The sequence below is a fragment of the Nycticebus coucang genome, chromosome 6 (genome assembly GCF_027406575.1).
Source record: "Nycticebus coucang isolate mNycCou1 chromosome 6, mNycCou1.pri, whole genome shotgun sequence".
Taxonomy (NCBI): Eukaryota; Metazoa; Chordata; class Mammalia; order Primates; family Lorisidae; genus Nycticebus; species Nycticebus coucang.
The window spans coordinates 45,527,538-45,554,511 of record NC_069785.1 but is presented as its reverse complement, the minus strand read 5'-3'; the positions used below and the strand labels follow the sequence as shown (position 1 = coordinate 45,554,511).

The 26,974-nt window shown below is 50.4% G+C and overlaps 2 protein-coding genes across 29 annotated transcripts in view; one reads left to right on the top strand and one right to left on the bottom strand.

Annotated features, from left to right (window-relative positions):
- The window catches only part of PPIP5K1 (diphosphoinositol pentakisphosphate kinase 1), a 64,240-nt gene extending 60,755 nt beyond the window's left edge, over positions 1-3,485 (top strand). For all 27 annotated transcript variants that reach the window (XM_053595706.1, XM_053595702.1, XM_053595705.1 and 24 more), the window contains 2 exons: positions 1,483-3,045; positions 3,151-3,485. In XM_053595706.1, coding sequence (XP_053451681.1) covers positions 1,483-2,447 — 965 coding nt within the window. In that variant the 3' untranslated portion in view covers positions 2,448-3,045; positions 3,151-3,485. The remainder of the gene's footprint in view (positions 1-1,482; positions 3,046-3,150) is intronic.
- Positions 3,486-4,693: 1,208 nt separating this feature from the next.
- Positions 4,694-26,445, bottom strand: MAP1A (microtubule associated protein 1A). 2 transcript variants are annotated; one of them, XM_053595692.1, is made up of 7 exons: positions 26,171-26,445; positions 24,489-24,590; positions 16,103-16,185; positions 15,174-15,314; positions 6,765-14,949; positions 6,408-6,628; positions 4,694-6,240 (listed from the first exon to the last, which is right to left on the bottom strand). In XM_053595692.1, the coding sequence occupies exons 1-7, from the start codon at positions 26,409-26,411 to the stop codon at positions 6,085-6,087; spliced, it is 9,129 nt and encodes a 3,042-aa protein (XP_053451667.1). In that variant the 5' UTR covers positions 26,412-26,445; the 3' UTR covers positions 4,694-6,084. The 2 variants fall into 2 exon arrangements, with proteins under 2 accessions (XP_053451667.1, XP_053451668.1); XM_053595693.1 differs by lacking the exons at positions 24,489-24,590; positions 26,171-26,445 and adding an exon at positions 19,109-19,184.
- Positions 26,446-26,974: the final 529 nt, after the last annotated feature.

The window sequence follows — 26,974 nt, the reverse complement described above, 5'->3', positions numbered from 1 at the left end:
AGTCCACCCGCTTTGGCTTCTCAGAGTGCTAGGATTATAGGTGTGAGCCACTGCTCCTGGCCTCCATTCTGTTGATGAACACTTAGGTTGATTCTGTATTTGGGTATTGTGAATAGTGCTGCAGTAAACATGGGAATGCAGATCTCTTTTCAACATACTGATTTTTTTGGATTTCTGAATCATATGGTAGTTCTATTTTTGGTTTTTTCAGGAACCTCCCTACTATTCTCCATAATGACTATACTAATACTAATTTACATTCCTACCAACAGTATAAGAGGGTTCCCTTTTCTCCATATTCTCACCAGAATCTGTTATTGCCTGTCTTTTTTTTTTTTTTTTTTAAGGACAGAGTCTCACTTTGTCACCCTTGGTACAGTGCCATGGCGTCACAGCTCACAGGAACCTCCAGCTCTTGGGCTTAGCCAATTCTCTTGCCTCAGTCTCCTGAGTAGCTGGGACTATAGGGACCCACCACAGATTGCCTGTCTTTTTGAGAGACACCATTTCAACTGGAGTGAGATGATATCTCATTGTAGTTTTGTTTTTTTTTGAGACAGAGTCTCAACTTTGTCACCTTCGGTAGATTGCCATGGCATTACAGCTCACGGTAACCTCAAACTCTTGGGCTTAGGCAATTCTCTTGCCTCAGTCTTCTGAGTAGCTGCGGCTACAGGCACCCGCCACAACGCCTGGCTATTTTTTGCTGTAGTTTGGCCAAGGCCGGGTTTGAACCCACCACCCTCAGTATATGGGGCCAGGCCCTACTCACTGAGCCATAGGCACTGCCCTCATTGTAGTTTTGATTTGCATTTCTCTAATAGTGATGTTAAACATTTTTCATATACCTGTTGACCATTTGTGTGTCTTCCTTAGGAAAAATGTCTATCAGATCTCTTGCCCATTTTTAATTAGATTATTTGTTTTTTACTTTCGAGTTATATTCTGGTTATTAATCCCTTGTCAGATGTATAGTTTGCAAATATTTTCTCTCATTCTTTGAGTTGTCTCTTTACTTTGTTGATAGCTTTCTTTGCTGTGGAGAAGCTTTTTAACTTGCTGTAATTCCATTTGTTTATTTTTTGCTTTGGTTGCCTGTACTTTTGAGGTCTTACACAGTTGATATGTAACCCTAACTATGATCTACTGGGCTAAAGTAGGAACTTAAAGGGTCCCAAGACTTACAAGGTCTTACCTTGAGGGGCTATGGGAATTTGGAGTTGGCAATCAAAGATAGGGGGCCTTAGAACTCTTGTTCTGAAGTCCTAGTTGTACCTTAATGTTACCCTCAACGTATACATTAGGTTAGGGTGAAAATTCCTGAGCTAGGCAAACAGCAATCTCTGCATAACTTGGGAAGAAGTAAAACCCTCTTTCCTCAAGACGTAAGTAGTATAGGCCACCCATTCTAGCATTTGAAATATATGCATAGAGTCTCCTTTTCCAGCTTGTTTGACTTGGTCACCTGACTTTGCTTTACAGATAGCAGTGGCCCTTCAAGCACTGTGTCTAGTGCTGGTCCTTCTTCCCCTACTGCAGTAGATGGTAACTCCCATTTTGGCTTCAGTGATCAACCCTCCCTAAATTCACATGTGATTGAAGAACGTCAAGGCCTTCGGCTGCTCCAGGAGACCCTCAGAAATGAAACACAAGAGCCATTCATAGAAGGGGAGCAAGAGCTTTTTGAACTGAACCAATCTTCACAAATGCTACCTATGGAAACCAGACATCCATGCCAGGAGCTTGCTGAAGAGGTCAGCCAGCCGTTTAAGGAGGTCTCTGACATCAGCCAACCATGCCAGGACATCCCTGAGGAGGTCAGTCAACCATGCCAGAAAGTTCCTGATACCAGCCAGCCATGCCAGGACAGACATGACAATCTTAACCACAAATCCCGGAAATTCCCTCAGGCTAGCCAGTCATGCCAGAAGGCTAACCAACTGTACCAGAATGTCTCTGAGGAAGTTTGCCAGCTTTCCCAGGAGAACCCTGAAGAGATCAGCCAGCCATATCAAGCAGACCCTCTGGAGTTTGGCAGGCTGGTCCATGGGTTCCCTGTAGGGGATGAGAGCCTGGTCCAGGAAATTCCTATGGAAGTTGGTAGGCCAGCCCAAGAGAGCCCTGAGGAGCTCAGCCCACCATGCCAGGAGTTCTCTGTGGAGGTTAGCAGGCTGGCCCAAGAGGCTTCTTTAATCAATCTGTTGTCTCAAGACAACATCCCTGAGGTTGATAAACCGTCCCAAGAGTTTCCTGGGGAAACTGATCTGCAGGCTAAGGAGGTCACTGAGGAAATTAATCAGCATTCTTGGGTGGTCCCTGAGGTGATTGACCAGCTATCTGGAGAGGATGTTCCTCAAGTCCAGCATCTACCTGGTGATCCAAACCCTCAAAGCCAGTCTCCAGCCCATGACCAGCACTCACCTCTTCCACCAGCAACATATAATTAATTATTTTCTCACAAGTTGTATCACTCTATACCAGCCATTTGAACCAGCAACCTTTTTCTCTTGGCTAACTCACCAGCCAACATGAGGCTTTGGCTCTCACCAGAGGTGTCTGAGGAAGCAATTCTCTTGGCATGAAGTGTACCTGTGCCAAACCTTTACTTGGGGAGGAGCCAATTTCACGTTCAAAGTAGCCAAAATTGGCTACTCCCCTAGTCATTAGACATGAATAGGATTTCCTTGGGGTAGGCTGGTCTGCCATTACCCAACCTGCTTTAACCACTGCAGGAAATCATGGATTGTTAAAGGAAATGCCACTTAACTGCTGAAGATACCATCTGGGGACAATGGTACAATGGGGACATGCAAAGGGAGAGACTCCAGGGTCTTCACTTTTCTGGGGAAATAGTCATAACTTCTCAAGGTACCCCTAGATCGTATGTGCATTCAGGGGAACTTTTGTCTTTGCTACCACTCCTCAGGTGGGTGCAGAATGGCCATCTGAAATGTCTGGAAAATAGAGTCCCCTTCTCAAGTAAACATCTATCATGGCCACTAATCTTTAAACTGGGCTTATGGGTGTTTCCACAGCATCCCCAGGGTGGCGCCTGTGGCTCAAGGGGTAGGGCGCCGGTCCCATATGCTGGAGGTGGTGGGTTCAAACCCAGCCCCGGCCAAAAAAAAAAAAATCCACAGCATCCCCAAGTGCCCTCTGTGCCCCAGTCTTGTTCCTCTGGTCAGTAGCTCTAGGGAAAAATAGGTATTAGATGGCTGTGCACATTTCTGAGTCACTACTTAAAATGTTCTGTCTAGAGTAGTCGTTCTCAACCTTCCTAATGCTGCGGCCCTTTAATACAGTTCCTGTGGGTCGCAACCCACAGGTTGAGAACCGCTGGTCTAGAGGATTCTTAGGCAATCTGTGAAGCTGGGCCTCACTTTGTTGTGGGGCTGTTTGGCTTAGGAGATACTGTAGTAGAGGGAATCACTTTCTATTTTAAGAAATCAGCAAAGATCAATATTGTACAGATATAAGCAAAGATTTAATAAATATATATATTTCTATAGTTGTGCCAGGGACAGACTGGCCAAAGACCAAACACTCCAGGGTCCCCAAGAAGTTTGTCCTTGTATCATTGTGTCTTTGGGGCCAGACATGATTATAAAGCTTTTCCCAAAGATCTGGGGGTGGAAATGGGGTGGGTGGGATGGGTAATGGATCACTGGAGTTGTGGGGGGAGGGCAGAATATTATGAGTGCTCAATAAATATAAAATTATGAGAATGTGGTGGCGATGATGTCCTTGTGAATTCAAGAATGAATATGACTGTGAGTCAATTATATCTGTGACTGAATTAATTTGAATCAGTCAAAAGCCATTATCATAAAAAAAAAAAAAGCCATTATCATTGCACAGGAATGGGCCATAAAAATAGAGATTGGACATCCCAGGAGGTCTCTGTAGCAATCAGCCCATCATGCCAAAGTGTCTTTAATGAGTGGAATATTGGGTATGGGGGTGGAAAGACGTTGTATCTCCGTGAAGCACAAGAGGTTTGCCTTCTCACCAAATCCCTGGAATCACTCTCTTAATTTTTTCACTTTGATAATTTGGAATGTCAGGATTTTATATAAAGGCCCTTTCTCCACCTACGTAGTATCTTTACATTGGGAGAACCCAAAATGCCAGGGGGGCTAGAATACCTCCCTCCCCAAATATGTACATTTATAACCTGGCCATTCCCAACATATTCAGAACTATAAAGGGTTTCACTGGAGGGGGAGAAATTTAACTTTTCACTCCATGGAAATCCTGTCTGCATGGTGAGAGGTGTCCAACCTCACTAGGCTCTAGGTCTCTCAGAGCCCCTCAACTGCTCACTTCTTTGGTGTTTCCCTGTATCTGATCCTGGTTATTTGGTCATCAGCTCTTGACCCCATGGAATGGAGGTCCTCTTCCCCAAGAGGCCCTATTCCCCTCTCCCCTCCTCCAAATCAAATGTATGTCCCCACTCTAGGCTCTTATTCCCCATACTCAGGCACTCTTACTCATTTTCAGAAATTATGCTGGCTCCCCCTTTTTCTCCCTTTACCCACCCTGTATTCTCTGGCTCCCCTGGGTCCTGGAATTGCTTCCAGTAATCAAATCAGGGTCTTCTGAGATAAAAGATAAGATTGGTTGAAGCAGAGAGGTGGAAGCCAGGGCCCAGCAACTAAGCAATGTGAGGAGTTAGAAAAAAGCTAAGCAGCACTACACCATCTGCAATGAACTTGATTTATTGTTAGAGTTGGAGGCAGCTCCATTATAGCAGCTGGGAACTACAGCAGGGAAGTGTGGGGAGGAGCAGAGCACAGCAGCAAGGGGAGGGTGGGAGCTAGGAACAACACAAAGTGGGCTCATTTTGGTTTCCCAGTTGTTTGGCAGAGAAGATGAGCCCGCATGGCTATCGGCATCTGGGTTTCTCAGTCCAGCAGTAGTCTGGCAGGGCTGCTCACTGGCTTGCTTGGGGTGAGGTCCTCTTTTACGATGGTATTTTCAGCCCATTTTCATTTCACCTTGTAGTAATTAAGCTATAGCTCAGCTTCTTCTCCTTTTTTCCTTCCTCCCTCTCATTTTCCCCAAGTCCTCTGGCCTGGCCTCCACCCTCCAGATCCTATGTCCAAGAGTTTGGCTTTGGAGAGGCAGCCAGCGTTCCCATATTAGCTGCAGGGTGGTAGAGTGGAATGTTGCAGGAGTCACACATTGCTGGGGTGTCAAATGTTCGGATGTCATGTCAAGCAGTGGCTTATTTTTAACCCATTACACACCAGGCCACAGCAGATGACCACATGCAGAGAAGCCAAGCAGGGGATGAGAAGGGATCCAGATAATTAGAATGGGGTGAGTAAAAACTTCAAAGGGTCAGGGAGTTTTGAAGAATTCTGGGATTGGGGCTGGGCTCTCCTTGCCCTTTTGTGCTGCCCAGTAGGCCTGGTCCAGATGTAGCCCTGGGATATGAATGGTATAAAGCAGGGGCTGGGAGATAAGCTCCTTTCTCCTCTCAGCAGTCTAATGGTCTAAGACTTCATGTTTTGGATTGAGACATCCAGATACTGAGGGAAGCAGTAGGACAGTGTAGCAGTGGTACACCCCCCGGGCACCTGGAGGGTGAGGGCATGAGATGGAGAAAAGGGTGCAGCTCTGGGCACCTCACTGACAGTGTCCTGCCTCTAGGTCACATAAATTTCGATTTGAAATCCTTCCTGGGGTGCTAAATGAATAGATTGAGATAAACAGGTCCCTGGGGTTGGAGATAATGATCTCCCTGCATGAGGGAGGAAGTTGTTCTCTAAGGCCCATTCTCACTCCCAACCCAATACTAGGATTTGACAGTACGAGAAGGTATCACTCCAGGGTTCTCAGATGACCTCTATCCTAATTTGTACCCTCTCCCTATCATATTTCTGTTACCTTTGGTTTTGAGACTCCTCTCAAGAATGGATGAGGGGGAAGGACAACCCCTCCCATTTAGCCCACCCCAAGACCCCATAAGACATCTGCCTCCCCTCCTGCTCCCATCTCCCACAACCCCAGAGGACTCAGTATTAGCCATTCTCTAAAGGAGCTGGGGGAGTGGATCCTTGGGAAAGGGAGGCGATTCTTTCAGAACTCAATCTTGCAGGCTGGGAAGGACTCATCCTGCATGACCACGGTGCTGCTGCTTGCCAGGACTAGGACGTTCAGTTGCTGCTGCTGCTCATGAGTCTGCTGGTACCACTCACGAGTCACCTCTGTGTCATGAGTGGGGATCAGAGTCACCTAGGAAGGAGATAAAATATGCCTGATGTGATAACATGAAAGGAAGGTAGGTGGCAGGAAGGAGCACTTGATGATCTCAGAAGCAGCCTGGCTGCTCGTAGAAAAAGACCCAGCCCTTTATGAATACTTTTGACCAGGCTACTTCCTCGGTATCCCTTGCTACTCACCTGAAGATTCTCCCCCCACTGGGCCTTGCCCTCCAGCAGGGCATCCAGCACAGCCCGGCTTGGCTCGCCATTGGCAGGGTCATTCCCACTGACCACATAGTAGGATGCACGCACTCGACGGAAGAAGTCTAGGTCAGCAGTCTTGCCACTGCAATGATTCGGGATATAGGCGAGATCCACATATACAGGGGGGCCAGTGCTGCCCTTGGAACCCAAGGCCACTGTAGAGACAAGCCAGGACCCATTGTAGAGGAAAAGTTGACCACATTTGGCAAACTTCCCCCTCTTTTTCACTCCTGGACTCTTTGACCAGTTTATTCCCAGCTCCAACCCACCCTCTCTTCATGAAATACTTACTTGGTCCTGCCTTGAGTCCGTTGACTAGGCCTTTGGACATGGGGCTATGCCCATCCTTTTCCTCTGCTGGGGTGACCTGGCTTGCAGCGCTTCGCAGTCGAGGTAGGGCTCGAGATGCTCGATCTGCAGGCCCTTTTCCGGGAGTGGGTGAGCGTTTTCCCCGAAGATCCAGACGCCGTGCAGGGGATGCTGGCTTGGTCCTGCCTGGGGGCCTGTGCCCTACTCTCCCCTGCACTTTCTCCTTTTCTCGTAGCCTCTCTACCCTCCCAGACTCTGAGCTGAGTCCCTCAGGGTCTGCCATGCACACATCAGGGCGGGGAGGAGATGGGTGAGGGTCTGGCTGGGGCATAGGAGGTGGGTCATGGCCTGGCCTGGGATGGTGAGTTCCAGTGACCCCCCCAGCTTTGTCCACGGGCAGGAAGTCCCCATCTTCATCTGAGTCGAGGGCTGCCTCAGCTGTGATGGATGGACATTCCTCAGTTTCTGGTGGGACATCAGAATCTGACTGTGAGGAGCCTGAGTCACTGGCTGATGTGGGGGGTGTTTCATCAGCCACAGGGCATGGGCCCCCTGTGTTCCCTAGCCCCCCTGCCCGGCGCCACCCCCCTCTTCCTAACAACCGAGCTTCCTCAATTGAGAAGTCACTGTCATCCGTAGACAAGGGCAGAAGTGGGTTCAGGAAGGACGGGGAGAGCTCCCCATGGTGGGACCGGGGCTCGGCAGCACATCCCTGGGGTCCAGCCTCAACCTCAGGAGAGATATTGCTGGATGGGCCACCAGAGCCCTCTCCAGGACAAGGTAGCTGCTCAGGGGAGAGCAGTGTGTCAGGGTGGGAGCTCCTCTCAGCACCCTCAGGCCAGGCTCCACGTTCCCAGGCAGGACAGGCCTCAGCCTCTTCTTTTTCAGCCTTGGCTGGGGCAGGGACTGGGAGGTTGGGGCTGGCTTCAGTTGGGCCATTGGCCGCACAATCCCCAGAGGAACCCTGGAAGGAGCTTGGCTTTTTAGTGGCTTCCCCTGAGCACTCTAGGTGGCAGGGGAGAGTGCCATTACCCATGTCTCCAGGCAGGCTTGGAGCCGGAGCTAAGGCCAAGTCCACTGAAGGTGGGACTGCTGGGCTTAGAGGAGGGAGGTCCCAGAGGCTGTGAGCAGCTGGTTCCATTTCTGGGTCCAGCTCCTCAGACCCTTTCTCTGCAGCCTCAAGGCCTAGAGGAAAGCGCTCAGCCACGCTTGAAATCACAGGTGTGGTAGCCTCAGAGGAGGAGCCTTCGGACAGGGCTGGTGAGGCAGGTCGTGGCAGATTGGAGAGAAGAGGGGCCCCAGGAGAGCTAGGTGATGGGAGCTGGGGAAGCGAGGAGTCTAGGCTGGGGGCCTTGATCACTTCCAGATACTCATCATGTCGGGCTCGGGATGGAGGTCCTGGAGCCAGAGCCAGAGCTCGATCTCCGGAGAAGGCAAGGGAGCCACAGGGTGCTGATCGAGGTTCAGCTGGAGAGGGCAGCTGTGGGGGAGCTGGCTGCAACGAGGAGAAGCCAAAGGCTGAAGCAGGAAAGTCCAGGCTGGGTCGGGCTGGCCCCAGGTGTGAGTCCGAGTAAGGGCTGGTATGTGCCTCAGTTTCAGGCCACAATGTGGGAGGACCCCTAGGGATGGGGTGAGGGGGACTTGGAGACTGGGCCTCTTTCTCTGGCTGCTCCAGAGCCCCTTTCTCCAGTTCCGAGTCACTAGTGCTGTCATCCCAGTGACCCCGGCCTGATTCCTTGGGGGATGGGGTCCTCCTTTCTGGGCTGCAGCTCAGGATGTTACCATTAAGAGAGGAGCTTGAACCTTTGCTCAGGCAGATAGGTGCTCGGGGGGGAACGGCAGGGGGGGTGAGGCTAGGCTCCACACCTAGCCCTGGCTCAGGCTCCTGCCTGGGGGGTAGAGAGGGTCCTGCCAGGGCTGCATAGCTAAAGGTTGCACTGTCAGATTGGAGGCTCTTGGGAGAAACAGGAGATGAAAGCTCCTTCTCTGCAGATGTGTTTCGGCCAGCAGCCTCCTCCTTGGTTGAGAGGTGTGGGGGCCAATCTGCAGCTGCTCCAAGTGTAGGATCCCTAGTGGGGCATGCAGGGCCAAGTCCAGTAAGCATCATCTGCTCATAAATGTCTGCATATTGAAAGCTTCTCTCATCAGGATAGGGTGTGGGCTCCCTCTGCTCTGGCTCAGCCTGCTCAGCATCCCTGGAGACATGGCTCTCGCTGGCCTCTGGGACCTTTGAGCTTTGGGGGCTGCCATCAGGAGCTCCAGCTCCACATTCTTCTTTCCTTTCCCCTTCAGCTTTGCGGTAGTCCTTCCCCAGCGGGGAGTATGGCCCACCTTCCAACTCAGCTGCTCCCTCCTGTACTGCAGCCACCACACTGTCGTAGTCAGTTGTGCCCCAGGAGAAGGGTGAAGGAGTGTGGGGTTCTGGGGCAGTTGTTGGGGGAGCTGGAGCTGGGGAGAGGGGTGCAGGGGGCAAGGTGTCCTTGGGCACCCATGGTGGGATTTCAGCCAGCCATGAGGGGGTGGTAGGTTCATTCCTCATGGGCAGCATGGGCTTAGGCTTTGGGATAGGGCTCTCCTGTCTTGGGGATGAAGGAACCCTCTGTCCAACCATCTCAGGTGGGGAGGCTGGAGGGGAGATGATCTCAAAAGGAGAACGAGTCAGCTTGTCCTCTTCCTCTGGTGGCAGCCCAACTGGTGACTCAGCAAGCCAGTGCTCCACTTCCAGCCCCTTCTGTGGTAAGGTCTCCTTGAAATCCTTGAAATCTGAGGCCCACGGGCTGCGGAGTGTGTGCTCTGCCGGGGGTACTTCTTGTTCATTATCTAGCCCCTCATCGAGGAAAGTGCTCTCCCGCTCCTCGTTGTACCGTGGGCGGGCCCCTTGGCCATCCAGCTCATGGGGAAACCAGACCTTCCGTTCACAGCTTAGCTCCCTCCAGTATGGGTCCTGTTCCAGGGCCACATCCTCTCTGCCCCTCCAGTACCTGTTCTCCTGCTCAGGAGCTGTGTCCTCCCATGGAGCAGGCTCTTTCTGTTCTCCAACTGGCTTCCCTCTGGCTGGAGATGTTTCTTGCCACTCCTGGACTGCATCCTGTTCCTTCCAGTACTTCTCTTCCTGCTCTCTGGCCTTGCCCTCCCACATGGGGCTCTCTTCTAGTCCCAGAACTTTGGTCTTCTCCTGAGGAGCTTCTTCCTTCTGTTCCACAGCCTTGACCTTTTCTTGGGATTTTTCCTCCTGGATCTTCTCCTTTGGTTTTATGGCTTTATCTTCCTGTATTATGCTCTCCTGTCTCTGAGTTTTGTCCTTCTCTTCCAGAGCCTTACCTTTCTGTTCAGCAGCCTCACTGTTTTGTTCCAGGGTTTCATCCTTCTGTCCTAAGGCCCAGAATTTTTGTTCTGAGACCTGGTCCTTCTTTTCTGAACCCTTATCCTTCTGTTCTTGGGGTTTGTCTTTCTGTTCGGGAACTTTGTCTGTCTGTTCCAGGTCTTTGCCCTTAAGTTCAAGGACATCTTCCTCTGGAGACTTGCCTTTATGTTCAAAGTCTTGGACTTTTAAGGTTTTGTCTTTCTTCTCTGGGATCATATCCTTCTGTCCCAGGATCTTATCTTTTTGTTCTAACTCTTCCTGTTTTAGTCCCAGGGCCTTGTCCTTCTGTTCCAGGGTGGTGTCCCTTTGTTCTAAGGCTTTATTTCTCTCTTCTAGGATCTTGTCCTGTTCCAGGCCCTTGTCTTTTTGTTCTAAATCTTTGTCTTTTTGTTCCAAGGTCTTGTCCTTCTGTTCTGACACTGCATCCTTTTGGTCTAAGTCTCTGCCTTTTTGTTGGAAAGCCTCATCCTGCTGTTTCACGATCTTGTTTTCTTCTAGTGCCTCATCTTTCTTATGAATGGCTGTATCCTGCTCTGCAACATCCTGCTCCAGAGTTTTGTCCTTCTGCTGAAGGACTTCATCCTTTGGTTCAGGCTCCTTGTCCTGCTCCGGGGTTCTATCTTTCAACCCTGGAACTTTACCTTCCCACTCCATAGCAATGTCCTCCATGGCAGGGCTTGGCAAAGACTCGGGACTCTTGGTAAAGGAGCTATCAGGTGTCAGAATGTGTTCACCAGGGCTTGTGATTGCCCCAGGTGAGTGCTTCCCATCTCCTGACAGTGGAGAGTCAGAGAAGGAGCTGGCAGGTAATTTTCTGTCAAGGCTCTCATCTGTGAAGTCTGCCTGTGCAGAGTATCCAGTCCCACACAAGGGAGGTGATACCATGGTTGCATGAGGCTCTGGAACAGATACAGGAGCTAGGTGGTAAGAGGTATCCTCAGCCTGCATCAGTGGCCCCTTTTCTTCCTTTCCAAGGTTTAGTTCTCCAAACTGGAGAGTGCCAAGGCTTTCTGGAGAGAGCTGCTTAGAAGAGATATCCAAAGAAGTCTCCTTGCTGGGACTCTCTTCTGAGAGAGAAAGTGACTGAGTATCTTCTGGAGACACCTCTGGCCAAAGGTCTTTGTACTGCTCTTTCAGGCCACAAGGAGACTTGGGAGTGGGCTGTTGGTTGGCAGTATCTGGAGAGACCACACTGAGGACAGAAAAGGACTCTGCTTCTTCAGGGGAGAGACTTCGGTCAGGAAATTGGAGAACCTCATCTTTCTGAGACTCTCCAGGTTCTTGGGGTGATGTTCTCAAACCTCTAGAAAGGGCTTCTGCTTCTAGAATTGGGCCTGTGGGCTCTCCTGTGTCCACAGTCTCAAAGACTATTGCTTTGTTCTGTTCTGGCAACAGTTGAATGGTACAGCCTGTATGTCCCTCTCCAATGCTGATGGGGGCTTCCTGGGCCTGAGGGCTCTTGGGAGAAGGTACCCTCCCCTCCTCTACTGTGCTCTCTTCAGGTCCTGGCTTGACTGTCTTCTTTGCAGCATCTTCTTTGCCCACACCTGGTGTGCGCTTAGTGTCTCTCCAGGAGCCCACATCCTGAAAGTCTTGGGGCTCAGACTTTTCTTCTACTGGGGACTGATGAAAGGGTGTATGGGTGGCACTGGGAGGACCAGATGGCGGAGGAGAGGCCATCTTCACTGTACTGTCATCTGGGCTGAGGCACCGCTCCTCTGCTTCTCCAAGAGCTGGTTCCCCAGGATGTAGGACATGCCCAGGGGCACCAAATGTTGGGATTCCATATTGACTGCAAAGTTTATCAGACATCTCTACATTTGCCATTTCTTCCTCTCCTATGGCTCTCTCCCCAGGTAAGCCTCTCCCTGCAGTCTCTCCTTTCTTCTCTGGCTCCCCGGTCACAGAGATATCCTCACAGGGTGGTGATTTGAAGCCCTTGTCTTCTTCCAGTGAGGAGGTGGGTGAGATGGTACCAGCTGATGGCACATAGTCCAAGCCCTGAGTGGCTTCAGTGCGGGAGGAGGGGATGCTTGTGACTGTGTCAAGCAGGAGGGAGCTCTTGCCTGTCTCCTCTGTTTGGGGAGCTGTAAGTGAAGCCACAGACTGGTCCTCAGCCACTGAGGTGGCAAAGGAAGAAAGCTTGTCACACTCAGTGATCGAGGTGGCTGAGGACACATGTTCCTCTTCAGCCAAAGGAGCAGCCACCATGTTGGGGGGGTAGGTGAGTTCAGTCTCTGGTGCTCCATAGCTTTTGCTGGAGGTGGTAGGAACAGCACTATCTGCAGGCTGGTTGGCTTCAAAGGGGCCAGGACCTTCAGGTCCAGGGAGATCATATGTACTTGTAAGGAATCTAGGTGGAGCTGGACGCTCCTCAGGTTCATCATGGATCTCTTCATCTGAGATGGTCTGCTCAGTCTCTGAGTAGCCAGGGATTGTCTCATCCTGGATATAAGAGACATGCTCAGTGGCTCCTGCAGGTGTGGCCAGGCTGCTTAGGAATGACGAGGTCTCTTTCTCAGGGACCTTGCCCTGGAGTCCCAGTTCCCGGCTCCCAAGAGCCTCCCTGCCCCTTGGAGTTACCTTTAAGGCTTCCTGTATATGTTTTTGGTAAAAACTCTCAGCCTTTGTCTCTTCCTCTTCTTCCTCATCTGAAGGGTGCACCTCCTCCATTTCTTCTAACTCAGCCTTTTCTATCACATCCTCCTTTACCTCAAGTTCACTTTCCTCTCTGGCTTCTGTTCTATCTGGGAGCCTCTCTGCTTCTCTCTGCTTCTTTTCCTCCCAGGTATCTTTCTTTTCCTCTGTTTCAGCTCCAAAGTCTGGGCTTCTGTCCTTACTACCTTGTTCCTTAGGGATGTCTGGAACAGCCTCTTTCTCCTTCATCACATGCTGTTCTTGTCCTGGCTCTGGGACAAAGGGTGATATTCCCTGGATAGCTGTGCTTGGGGGTACCACCTCTGCAGTGTCTACAGAGAGTGATTTCTCTACAAGTCCTATGTCCCTTTGTTCAACCAGCAAACTCCTCTCCTCACGCTTCATCTCCTCAAAGTCCTGCGTGAGGTCCTCTGGTGAGGATAGTGCCAGCTCTCGGGACCCACTGACTGTTGGGAATGATACAGTCCCTTTCTGGGTTGGGGGTGTCCGGGGCTCAGAAGACAGCTCCTTCTCCCCACGGGCAGTTCGGCTCTTGTCTATCTTGACTCTTCCAGGGCCCTTGGCTTTGTAGAGGGTCTTACGTACCTCAGGGGTAAAGGGCTTCAGGTCTGGCTTGGAAATCTTCTTGACCTCAGGTTTAGTATCTTTCCTCTTATCTTCCCTCTTGGGATCCCTCTTCTCCTCCTTCCTTCCTTCATCCTTCTTGAACTCCTTCCTCTCCTTCTTGATCTCTTTTTTCTCCTTGTCTTTTTTCTCCTCCAGCTTTGATATCTTCTCTTTAAGGTGCTTCTTCCCCACTTTATCCTTGATCAGCTTTCGCTTCTCTGCCTTCAGGGCCTCACTTGACTCTGTCCGAACCCTCTCAGGTTTGGCAGGCTTCTCTGGGGGCTTCTCAGATGACTCTTTTACCTTCTTCTCTGTCTTAGCTAACTCCTTGGCCAGCTCTGAGCGAGCCTCCTTGGCTCCTTCCTCTGCCACCTCCTCCCGTTTGGCTAGCTTGCTCACGGGTGTCTTGGTAGTAGCTTTGAGGCTCTCCTTGCTGTCAGCTCGCTGTTTTATTTTGCTGGGTTTTAGGTTGGTGGGCACAGCCCCAGCAGCCAGGTCCTTCTGAGTGACCACAGGGTAACGCAGGAAGTCCAGGTGTCGAAGCTTTTCCAGGCCCTCTAAGATCTTGTTCTGGGGAGCATTTCCTGGAAAAAGTACACGCACAATCTTCTCAGTGGGGTTGGCTGGTAGCCATACCACCAGAGCAGTGATAGACGTGAGGTAGGGCACTGAGATCTCAGCTTCCTTCCCATTGGCCAGCACAATGCCTGTCTTAGCTTTACTGTTGCCTGCCCACTTTTGCATGAGGAACTGCATCTCCTTGCTGTCCTTCACAGGGTTGAGAACATACATGTCCAGCCGGCCCACACCCATTTTGTGGAACAGGGTCAGAGGCTCAATGGTGTTGCTGACCACACGGTACAGAGGCTCAGCCTGGATGCCCAGGCGGCTCAGGTGCTGCAGAGTGAGACAAGCCTCCTCAATGCTGCGCTTGGCCTTCCGGGAGGCATCAGGCAGCCGCAGCTTATCAGGCACATTAAAAAAGACAACTCCAAGTTCAGGGGAGATGAGGTTCTTCACCCAGTCACTGTAGCTGCTAGAGCCTTGGGATTGCTCCTCCTCTAGCTCTGCCACTTTGCGCTGCAGGAGTCCGTTGATGCCTGGCAGGTTGTCTGCCCCAATGTGGGTGAGTAGCACAGAGTCAATGCGGTCCAGATGCCGCACTAGCTTCCAAAAGCAGGACTTGCGATCAGAGCCACCATCTACCAGGATGTTGAAACCGTTGACAGCAAAGAGGGCAGAGTCCCCACGACCACCAGGGAAAATGTAGCAGCAAGGCTTAGAGAGCTTGAGGAAGCCTCCTGAGGTGGGGGGCTCTAGCAGGTCAAAGGGGGATGGCACATCCACAGTTTCAGAGACGTACTCGGAGAACTCAGCCACACCATCCATGGTTGGCAGCATGGGCTCAGGGTTTAGCCGGAGGTGCAGGGTCTCTTGGGAACTGGATAGTCCCAGATGGCTCCAATCACCCTCTCCTAAGCAAGACACGGTGAGGAAGGCCTGGATGCCAGGGTCTCTATTGCTGAGCAACTGGGCAATCTAGAGGAATGGGAGATAGAAGCCTGGTCAGGTCATTGGGGTTGTCTTGCTCACAGACTGTCTCCAATTCAATCCCCTAATCTCCACCTCTTTCTGAGGTGAACTACCTTTTTGCCAGGGTCCCTAAAGGTCATGCAATATGAGACTTTCTTTTCCTTGGAACCCTCTAAAGCTCTAGTTGTGCTCCATATCACCTCTCTCAGACATGCAGGCATGGAACTTACCTCTGGTTGGTGAAGGACTTGGGCAAAGTTTTGGTAGGAGTATGTGCCACTCTGTAGGATGAGGTCTCCCCCAGGCTCTAAACTTTGCCCACTTAAGATTAGTAGTTTGTGAGCTGATGGACTGCTAAGAAGATGGTGAACCTGGAATGGAAGAAGGGAGTGATGGCTCAGCACCCGTAGCTCAGTGGTTAGGGTGCCAGCAGGTCAAAGGGGGATGGCACATCCACAGTTTCGGCTGGCAGGTTCAAATCCAGCCCGAGCCTGGTAAACAACAATGAGAACTACAACAACAACAAAAAATAGCTGGGCATTGTGGTGGGTACCTATAGTCCCAGCTACTTGAGAGGCTGAGGCAAGAGAATTGCTTAAGCCCAAGAGTTGGAGGTTGCTGTGAGCTGTGATACCACGGCACTCTACCAAGGGCCACATAGTGAGACTCTGTCTTAACAAAAAAAAAAAAGGGGTGGCGCCTGTGGCTCAGTCGGTAAGGTGCCAGCCCCATATACCGAGGGTGGCGGGTTCAAGCCCGGCCTCGGCTGAACTGCAACCAAAAAATAGCTAGGCGTTGTGGCGGGCGCCTGTAGTCCCAGCTACTCGGGAGGCTGAGGCAAGAGAATCGCTTAAGCCCAGGAGTTGGAGGTTGCTGTGAGCTGTGTGATGCCACGGCACTCTACCGAGGGCCATAAAGTGAGACTCTGTCTCTACCAAAAAAAAAAGAAGGGGAGTGATCACAGATGTAGGAAATACATGGAAAAGCACTAAATGTTTCTGATTCCCCCAAGTACTGCAAGGACATGCTCCCCACTGCTATCCCCCACAGTTCCTCCAGAGCAGGGCTGGGAATTATAAGCAACTTAGATGGCAGAGAGAGGAAGTCTTGGCCACGAAGTGTTAGTACTGGCAACAATGAGTACAGTCCCTAGCCTTACCTCAGAGCTGATGCTGTCTGCGCTGGGGTTTACCAGGATGATGGTCTCTAGAATCTCACTCTGGTGGCAGAGGGTCCTTTGGCCTGAGGGAGAGATGTAGGAATTTGTACTGAAGAGAGCAGGTATAGGCTAAAATAGAGAGGCATTGTGTGGGGGCAGGATTGCACTATCGGAAAATGGGGCTCAGGGAGAAAAGAAGCCTGGGTCTCGTTAGACCCTGCCACCGTGGATGCTGCCCAGTGAGCTCTAGGAACTGGCTCCTCTGGGTCTTCCCTTTCAGGGTTTTTACCTCCCCTCTCTCACACTGGCTGTCTTCTCCCTCCCTTCATCTGCCACACCCTCTGCTGCCTGTGCCCCCACCCCTCTGCCTGGAACACTCTTCAGACTGCCCTGTTATAAGAAGCTTTTGTCCCTCTGGAGCACTAAGCTCCTGGTGCTGCCTGGGGCTGGGGGGCTCAGCTGGAGAGAGGGTTCCTGGAATGATGCTTCTCGCTCAGCTTTCTCCTCACTAGCTTGCGTCTGCCCTGGGCTTTCATGCCAGCAGAGTGTCTGGAAATAAGGAAATATGAGCTTTTGTGTACTATCTACAGACTCCCCATCCTTCCTTCCAGCCCCAACCTAAGGCCAGAATTCCTGTTCCAGAAGATTCAGAGAAGCCTGTGCTATCTAAATCCTTAGGGTTCTACAATTCAAAGAGTGGACACAGGACTTTAACTTCGTGTTCTGTTATCTGGTTTCCCCAGAGGCCAAGACGGCACTCACACACATGCATGCAATCATATTTTTTTCCACCCCCAAAGGCTTCACAGCTCTATCCCACCTCCTCTTCATGTCCCCAGGCTCCAGAGAGGCCTGGTTCACTACCATACAACGCATCCCTTGTGAATAGTTCCTCCTCTCATCCCTGTCCCTCTCCTGTGGGCCTTCTACCACAGAGATGAGGAGCGAGGGGTCCACAAACACACAAATAAGGAAGAAATTCAGAGTGCTCCCCAGGCCATAAGACATCCCTAAATCCCCTATCTACTTCCCTTCTCCAGACTCACATGAAATACCAAGCCACACAGCAAAGAAAGTGGCAGATCAGACCAAAGATGCTGAAGAAGAGTGTTGCCATCTCTGCTCCTACCCTCCATCCGCTACTGACCTCCTTTCCCAAGTGCAGCACAGTGGAGTTAATATCACAAATAGAGAATCCAACAGATGGCCTATGGAATGGGCTGTCTGGAATACTGGTGGGAGGGCTCATAATCCATCCCCAGACCCTCTTCTGTGACCCAGCTCTCTCCTCTTTCTGCAGTATGGACAAGAGGAGCGTAGGGCCAGGCCTTTGTTAAGAAGAGCCATGGTACCAGGATCAGACAGATCTGGCAGCACAGGGCTATAGATGCAGCTGTGGGGGAAAGGAACTGTGGATGGTGTGAGAAGACCAGACCCCATACAGGGTGGGTTGGGTCCAAGAGGAGTTAAAGTGTTCTCCTCTATTAACTTGGGAATTGAGAGAACATTTTATGTAAATTCAGGGTCAAGACCAAGCTCAGACGCAAATAAGGGAAGGGCTTAGGTGGGTGAAGGACAGCAAAGTTCAGCTTCAGAAGGGCAAGAGGTCTCCCTCACACATTTGGGCCGGGAAGGTCAGAAAGACAAATATCTATGGCACAGATTGACTTGCTTTCTATGCACCACTCTCCTCTTTTCCCTGTCTACCATTGCACTCTATCCTCTGCTTTTAAGCGCGAGACTTCTCCTTTCCCAGCTCCTGTCCTAGAATAAGACCCCATTCCTAACCCTATCCCTGGAGAGTGGTTTTGATTTGCAACTATGTAGTTTATATCCTGTGCTCCTCTTTTCCAGGCCTGGGAGAAAGCCCTGTTTCTCTCTTTTGCTCCACCAGCTCTTTCACAGAAGGGAACTGACTTGTTTTTCCTTTTTCTTTGGAGAAGACCATCTTGTGAGGTAGGAGCACACAGTGCTGGGCCAGTGCTGGGTGGGGGTGGGCGGCGGGTACCGAGGCTGAGTAGGCAGGAGGGCAGGTGTCTCCGCAGTGAGACAGAAGGGAGGGGGGGCGGCCGGGCAGCTGCAGTCTGCCGCAGTGTGTGAGTGTGAGTGTGCGCGCTGAGCTCAGGCGCCAGCTCCGCCCCCACCCCCCACCCCAGCATGACAAGTCATTTTCTTGGCTGCCTCTGCATGGGGGGTGGAGTTGGGGGGGCCACAGAGAGGGAGAAGAAACTAGCTTCTCTGTTCAAGAGCCCCCATCTTGGGAAGAGAAGCAGAGATGAGGTGGGGGTGGGGCTGAGGTTGGGAACCTGTGAGGTTGACAGGACTGGAATCTGAAATCACAGAGCAGTTGCTGGGGAGGGAGTGCTCTCAACCTCGAGGATGGCCTCAAGGGGGCCAGGAAGAGGGGCTTAGAGTCCTAGCCTCAAGCTGGCTGCAGAGAATAGGGTAGGGGGAGCCCATTGCAAACTGGTCAGTCTGTGAGGAAGCATGTGCCACGTCTTAATGACCCTTTCCTCCCTGTTCTTTTCATGGTGTCCCCCACCTTCCCTTACTTGGCAAAAACTCAGTGCCCCGCTCATCCCCAACATAGGAGCAGCTGAGCAATCCAGCAGCTGATACCCAGGGACCCTCCCATTAGGCGCATTCCCATAACATCCCCCTTTCTCTCAGATTCTTCTGCCTCTGACCAAAGACATAGCCCCCAAACTCCTCCAGCGCCCTGGGCCTCTAGGCAAAGCCAGTGGCACCACCCTCTACGGCTCCCCCCAGGCTGATATCTCCCACCTCCCGTGTCACAGCCCCCTTGGCCTGTGATTCTGGGTCCAGACTGGCCCAAAGCCAGTAATGTTCATCTTCTCTCTCCATTCCCCAGCCTGCCCACCCTGCTGGGTTCCAGACACACCAGATAGGTATCAGCTCCAGCTCCTTTCCTGTTACACCAATCCCACCTCCCCATCAATAGCGCAACCCCCACCCCCCATGCAAGTCCTTTGGTTCGGCTCTTACCCTGGGGTGTGGGAAGAAGCCTCTCATGGAGGCGGCAGCTCCAGCTCCGGCCTTAGCCGGCAGCTTCAGGGAAGAGTCTGCGGCACTTGGGGTGGGACTGGGAGGGGGGGCGCTTGATGGGGAGGGCGGTGCCAGGGCGGGGAAGAGGGGCCGGTCTGTGACAAGGCACTGGAGACTTAACTCTTTCTTTGCCTTCACAGTGTCAGTGCTCTAGTCCTGCTTGGTTCTATGGGACTGAGGGATTATCTGGCAGCCGCTGTGATCTTCTATAGTCCACCTTTCTCCTCCCGTCCTGCTTAGTTAAGAAATGCTCTTTTGGCATCAGCCAAAAGACCAAACCTCCATGCTAGGGTACAAAGTGGAGGTATAGGAGGCATGGCCCACATGGGCCTTCCCCCTTCTATTAGAAACTATCTGCTGCCTCTCCCATTTGATGGACCGGGGAGTGACCTTCAATCCCTGGAGGAGCAGGAGACAAAGGCTGGGGCCCCAGATGCAAGGGGTAGGGGTAGGGCACTACTTGAGAGAAGGGTTGGGGACGATGAGATGCTCTGAGCTCTTCTGAACCACAGCTACAGAAACCAGTCTTATTTTAGGGTTGGAGGGTAGTTGGAAATTCTGGAGTGGACACATGGGTCCCTAGCCCACATGGGGTAGGGCACAGGGATTAGTAAAATAGTAGAGTTGCTGGTTGCTGCATGCTGTTGGATGGCAAGGCAGGATAGCATAGTAACCACATAGGCACTGATTCTCAGGATTCTTGACTCATTGGGTATAAAGAAGTGGTCTCTGAAAGGGTAGGGAGCTTTCTGCCTTTTACTGAAGGAGTTAACAATGATCAAGGAGAATCATCAGGGCCCAGACCCAAGCAAGAGTTTTTAACTACAGGCCAATTATTAAATGTATCATAAATTATACTGTGGATTAAAATAAATCTTGTAATGACTTTGTAGGGTGGTTGGGTTCCTGTTTTCTCCTTGTTTCTGCCACTTTCTATGTCTCTTTGCTATCTCTATCTTATATTATCTTGGTCCTTCTAATGTTGGCCCTGTTTTCCTTAGTCTCTACCTCTGTCTCAGATTTAGTGAAGTGCTCTAGGATTCAAAGGGAAGGATCTGGAGAGCTATAGCACTCACTTTCAACCGGGTGATGCCCATGCTCTCACGTAGTCCTTCCCTGCCCTATTCCCATTAACCCTGCCTAGTCCTGACCAGCTCCTAAAGCCTTTTTCACAATGACATCCACCCACTCACATCCCAGCATGAGCTCCACCCTTGCCTAGGCTGCCAAAAGCTGCCTTTGAAGGTCAGAGAAGCCAAAATAGTCTCTGCTCTCAGCATCCCCCCACCCCCCTTAACTGCAGCCAGAAGAGAAGAGAAGCTGAGTCACCAGTACTCTTAGGGGGTGGGGCAGACAGAGGGGAACAATCTTTGCCCAGATCCGGGGATGCAAAGCAGCAACAATGGCAACAACCCCATTTGGATAGAAGAGGCCATCTGCAGAGATGCACAATGAAAATAGGCAGTTCTGAGCATCACAAAAGGAAAATGCTCTCTCCTGCAACTTCATAGTTCTTATTTCCTCCCACCTCAAGCCTTACCTCTCCTCTTTGCTTTCTAGGGCTCTCTGGAGTGTGTTAGGAGGGACACTCAAGTACAGACATTTGGCTTGAAAACGAAATAATATTTCCTAGCCCAAAACAGAGCCCATCCTTATTCTCAGCTTCCACCCCCAAGGACCACACCCCAACTCACAATGGAGTTTTCCTTCAGCCCTCACCCTCTCAACAGCCACCCACCACAACCAGCCCTCCACCCTTTGTGTTCCTAGGCTCACTGCAATGAAATGATGAGATGCCAAAGAAGAGAGACAGACTTGGGCTCAAATGCAAAGTAGGATCAGAAACTCTGGATTTGAGACCTAACTCTACTATTTTACTAATCATGCTGCTAAATAAGCCACATAACCTCTTTCAGAACTTGCTTCCTGGGCTATAAAATGAGTGTAATATTTGTACCATCCTTCAATAATGCTGTGAGTTTCAAACGGCACAAAAGATGAAAAAGTGCAGCTGGGTGTGGTGGCTCACGCCTGTAATCCTAGCACTCTGGGAGGCCAAGACAGGTCAATTATTTGAGCTCATGAGATCAAAACCAGCTTGAGTAAAAGCGAGACCCCCATCTCTACTAAAAATAGAATAAAAACAAAAAGCTGAGACAAGACAAAACTTGAGCCCAAAGTTGGAAATTGTTGTGAGCTATGATGCCACAGCACTCTACCCAGGGCAACAGCTTGAGATTCTATCTCAAAAAAAAAAAAAAAAAAAAGATGAAAAAGTACACCTTCACTTCTAGAATCCTAAACCTGCAGTGTATAAATGCCACTGGAGGGGAAAAATGCCACTGGAAGTCCATCTTCCTTTTGCGGAAGATTTCTGAGAGGTCACTTAGGTGATCACAAAAATGCTAAATCAGGATCTCAGAACAGACCAACTTTGGAGTGTCCTTAGCTTCCAGGTAAATCCAGAACTAGAGATGACTGCAGCATGAGACTTGAAGTTCTATTCACGTCCCTGCTTTTCTATTTCAGACAACAATGCTGTATTAATCCAGGATGACTTTCCTACTGGCAGAAGTACCTGAGTGTATCAGTGGTAAAGAAGAGTCACACAGAAGGCCTCCAAACTGGTCCCCTAGGCTGTGTTTTTAGGAGTCTTAGAATATTAACTGTGAATTATGAAACTCCCTCCCTTTCCTATAGGTACCCAATAGCGAAGTATCAATGTTATTGAAACACAGTTTTCCACTGTCCTAATTGTTTCTGAGTTTGTGTTAGAATGCTCAGACACTCCACATTTTTTTGCAAGGGTTAGAAAAGAAGATACTAAGTCACCACTGGAGAGTACCTGGTACAAAAGCCACCTTTGCAAGCTTTTACCAGACTTGACCACTAGAAGGAGCTGGGCAACTGACTCTCCTTCAGAGGGTGCCTGTTCTGTGCGTAGAGGTGTAAATGTGAAAGAGGCAGGGCTTAGGAATAATTATCCTCTCCCTATCATTGTAGGATATATTTTTGTCCCTATTTTCAGTATTTTGCCCCAGGAATTGTGGATAGGTGATAGGAATGGTAGCCCATCTTAGTGTGGTAGGCAGAAAAAGTCAAGTCATAAGGTACTTGCATATCTCCTTAAGCGTATTCCAGTTGCCTGGTTCCCTCCACCTTTTTCCTAATAAGAGGCTGAAGAAGGGAAGGGTAGTATCTGCAGCTGCTCTGGGCTGACTGTTGTTTGTGGGGACAGCTGAAAGAGGAGTCAGCAGGGTTGGGGCTGTGGCTGTCTTGAGCTATGTGGGTTTTTCCAGGAAATTCTCCACTATTCTCCAGAGACATAGAGAGGCTATGTAAAAAAAAAATCAGCATGCTAAAGTAAGCCTTGATCTTGGATATATGGCCCTAAGCCCCTTGAGAACACCGTGGCAAAACTCTTTGACTGAAAAGCGCTAGTACGTATTTATATATCAGTGCTTGTTTCTGAGAAGTGCCTTAGAGTAACTATGCATCTCCTTGCAAGCATCTTCCCAAGCATCCCTGCATATTAATCTGAAGACTGTCTACTTTGGCTTAACTTATGTTCATTTCTTACATCATTCCAGAAACAGCCTATGCTCAAGTCTCTGTGGCCAAAAAGATAGGTTGGGAGAATTCAGAGTGAATTAACATTGGCAGATAATCCCCAAGCTTCAATTCAGTCATTAGTTTCATTCTCTGTCATCCTTCTATCCACCCTTGCACCAAGACTGAGTGGAAGGCTTTACAGGAAGCCAGTCACATCGGGAAGATGTCAGCCTAAATTTTTATTAATTGCTGCACATATTCCCGGGATAATGTGCTTTGGTTATATTAACCTTGTTTTTCCCAGTTTTCCAGCAGCATCTCTAGAGGCATCAGTGATCAGGAAATGACCAAAGATCTGGCAGTTAGGAGGAGGATCAGGAAGAGAAAGAGAGGTCACTACCATACTAGATAACTGAGAATTATCTGTGTAAGTTATGAATGCAGTTATATGGTTACAGTGGCTGTTGAGCTGGATGGATTTTATATTCCATAAAGCTACGGGATTGATGTATCAACATGTCTAATAACATGACTTGATCCCTGGTACTTTTATAATGGAATATAGGGTTTTCTATAGTCTCCCCACAGACATCTGTTATGGAATGACAGTTCCTAAAATCTTGTTTTCTTTTTCTTTTAGAGACAGAGTCTCACTTTGTCACCCTCGGTAGAGTGCAGTGACATCACAGCTCACAGCAACCTCCAGCTCTTGGGCTTAGGTGATTCTCTTGCCTCAGCCTCCTGAGTAGCTGGGACTACAGGCGCCTGCCACAACGCCTGGCTATTTTTTGTTTGACCGGGGCCGGGTTTGAACCACCACCATCGGTACATGAGGCCAGCGCCCTATTCACTGAGCCACAGGCATTACCCCAAAAACTTGTCTTCTTAAACCTCCAACTCATTTCTCCCATTCAATGAACAAGAAAGTGCATTCTGTGAGCTTTGAACTCAGAGCCAAATCTCAGAGTGTAACTTGTTCTTGTGGTAGTAAATTCACACCTGTAATCAGGGGAGGCTGAGGTGGGAGGATCACTTGAGCTTAGGAGTTCTAGACCAGCCTGAGTAAAAGCAAGACCTCTTCTCTACTAAAAAAAGAAAAAAATTAGGCAGGTGTTGCAGGCACCTGTAGTCTCCCCCTTTCACCCTGGATTTGATAGTGCTCATCATCCTTTGTTACCAGCATTTTGCTATGCTCTGGAAATCTGTTGGCTAAGCCAAAGAAAGAATCAGAAACCCTGAAACCTGGAGGGTAGGCTGTGCAGCCTGAGGGAAAATGCTAAGTAAGGGTCTGGAAAGGTGAGTGGGAGATTCTTGGGTCTCTGTAAAGGGAAGCAAGGTGGCTTTGGTATGCAGAAAGAGGAACACAAATGAAGAGTGTGGATTTTTGCATGGGAGATGATTGATCACTCAAGAACAGTATCTTTTTTTTTTTTTTTTTTTTTGTGGTTTTTGGCCGGGGCTGGGTTTGAACCCGCCACCTTCGGCATATGGGACCGGCGCCCTACTCACTGAGCCACAGGCGCCGCCCTAGGAGTATCTCATTTCTTTAGTGCATGCCACTCCGTGAGAGATTATGTTCTAGGGTTCTCTTCACTATCTGACCATTTGTCTACAAAGTGTACTGGGTATGTGGGAATAGCTATGGAATTCTACAACTTTCCTTTCAGAGGGCCCTCCCTTCTCCCCCACCCAATCTTCCCAGAAGGCCAGCTCTGCCAGGGAGACCAGCTCTCATCCAAAAGATTGAAATAATAACACTAGTCCTAACCTTTGACTTCTGAGGAGAAGTGAGCTAGGTGCCGGGTAATGAAGAGTTTCAACTGTTGGTTCAAGTCGAAGGATGATAAGTCAATATTCCAGGAGAGAATCCCTGTGAAAGAAAAAGAAACAAAGAAGGTTCTAGGATAAGGTCAGGTAGATGGAACTGCAGGACACACTTTCTTTCTTTCTTTCTTTCTTTTTTTGTTTGGAGACAGAGTCTCAAGCTGTTGCCCTAGGTAGAAAACCATGGTGTGGCAGCTCACAGCAACCACAAACCTTGGGCTTAAATGATTCTCTTGCCTCAGCCTCCCAAGTAGCAGAGACTGCGGGCACCCACCACAATCCGCCCCCCTGCTTTTTTTTGCAGTTGTCATTGTTGTTTTAGCTGTCCCAGGCTGGGTTTGAACCCACCAGCCTCGGTGTATGTGGCCAGCGCCCTACCCATTGTGCTATGGGTGCTGCCAGGACATACTTTCAAGTTCACAGAAGAAAAGGTAAGGAAAGGGAGGGCCTATGGACAGCTGCTATGATCAACCTCAGAGATGTCTCTAAAAAAGGTGGTTTGTACCCATGTCTATCTTCCAACCTGCACCTTTTCTCTGCTTTGCCTGAGCCAAAGGGAGAATGGCAGAGTTTAGACTAAACTCCCTCATTAAAGAGTTTGAGGCTGGGTGTGGTTGCTCATGCCTGTAATCATAGCACTCTGGGAGGCTGAATTGGGAGGATCACTTGAGCTCAGAAGTTCGAGACCAGCCTGAGGAAGAACAAGACCCTGTCTCGACTAAAAAAAACAAACAAACAAAATTATCTGGGTGTTGTGGCAGAAGCCTGTGGTCTCAGCTACCCGGAAGGCTGAGGCAGGAGGATTGCTTAAACCCAGAAGTTTGAAGATGCTGTGAGCTAGACTGACACCATGGCACTCTAGCCTAGGCAACAGAGTGACACTGTGTTTCAAAAAACAAAATAAATAAAGAGTTTGTAGGTAGACTTTTCTTGTAAGGTTGCACAGTTGTGGCGAAAGTGACACCCAAGAACCTATTCCAAGATACTGGGAGCTGTCATCTACAATCTTACAGCTAAGGAAGATCTGGATTCTCCTTATATGCCCCCCTCCCTACCTCCACCCCTCCGTGGCTTGCTTCCACTGCAGGTGGCTCCGCAGCACTGCGCCATAGGCACGGTAACAGGCACAGCAACTGGGGAGGGAGAAAAGCACTGAAGAGCTTGTATCTCCGAAGGTCACTCTCTCAGGCTGACCTCTGGCATTTAGTGATTTGAGATTTGTACAGGGTATTCAGAAAGTACATTATGCTGGTTTAAGGACTCTAAAGAAAAACCGAAAGATAGGGACATGGAGACTCTACAGAGGATGGTGAGGACCTTCAGGACATCTGGCCCAAAACACTGCGGGGAGAGGGCCCCAGAAAGGGCCCCAGGGGCTGTTCAGAGCTCCTCCAGCTCAGGGAGATTGCAGAACGCCACTAAATGTGAGGAAAGGATGGAGAAACGAGCTATTAGCATCGTGGGAGGATATGGACACATGGCATGGAAGATGCAGGTGATGGGGCGCGAATCTCAGGAAGTGCACATTAGGGATGGAGGATGCAGACCTGTGTACTGGGAGGTGAATGCAGATGGCGGGGAAGCAAGGGATGGAGGGTCTCAAGCACAGCCAGGACAGCGGCTCACCTTGTTCAAGGTGGGCCCGCACGGCCCTCAGCTGACTCTCTGTACCGATGTCACCGATCACGATGAGCAAAGAGTGTTTCCTCAGGTCCCAGCGTGCAGCCGCCACCGCGGCTCCGGCCTCGCACAGCGGCTCCGCAGGGTTCTGAGGCAACTGAGCGCCAGCGGGCCTTGGGAGCCCAAGCCCGGGAGTTGTCTCCATGACAACGCTGGGAGGCAGCGCGGGCTCAGCCTCGGTCTCCATGGAAACTCGGCGAAGTGCTAGGCAGGCAGCGTCCGCTGCAGGGAGAGTACGCCGGGTTCTTAAAGGCCGGCGGCAGGTGCCGCTCATTGGCTGCTGCTGGTCAGGGGGCGGAGCACAGGCGCCGCAGGGGCCGGGCTGGGGCCCAGACGCGCAGACTGCGGTCTTGCTTGGCCGGGGTGTGGTGGACGCCCAGTCAACCCCCACCGGTTTTATAGAGGGAGCTCCCACTCTGACTTGTGCAGGTGTGGGGGCTCTGAGGGATCGAGTGGAGGGGCGAGTCGATTGCCTCGGGGCCGGGAGAAGCTTCTAATTAGGATTTGCCCCTGATAAGTGCTGTCTAGCCATTCCGCAACCTCACCCGAACTGAGGGGAGCCATCTTGTCCCTCTGTCTCCCAAGTTTGAATCGTTGTTTGAATCTCTGTCTGTATTATAGTTTGGCACTTTTTTTTTTGTTAATTACTGCCTGCCAGAGCCCTGGTCTCCATCCTCGGTTTCCCCATCTTCCTTGGCCCAGGCCCTGTGAGTGCTCTGGAAGGCTGCGCAGTATTGGAGGGGACAGACT

Excerpts from the sequence above, each read along its gene's own strand:
- MAP1A (XM_053595692.1), bottom strand. The coding sequence starts at position 26,411 with ATGGAGACCGAGGCTGAGCCCGCGCTGCCTCCCAGCGTTGTCATGGAG. Across the intron at positions 14,950-15,173 it reads AAGTCCTTCACCAACCAGAG|ATTGCCCAGTTGCTCAGCAA; the intron begins GTAAGTTCCATG and ends CCATTCCTCTAG. Across the intron at positions 6,629-6,764 it reads CGGACTCAAGGCAGGACCAA|TGGCCTTGGGTTCCAAGGGC; the intron begins GTAAGTATTTCA and ends TTGTCTCTACAG.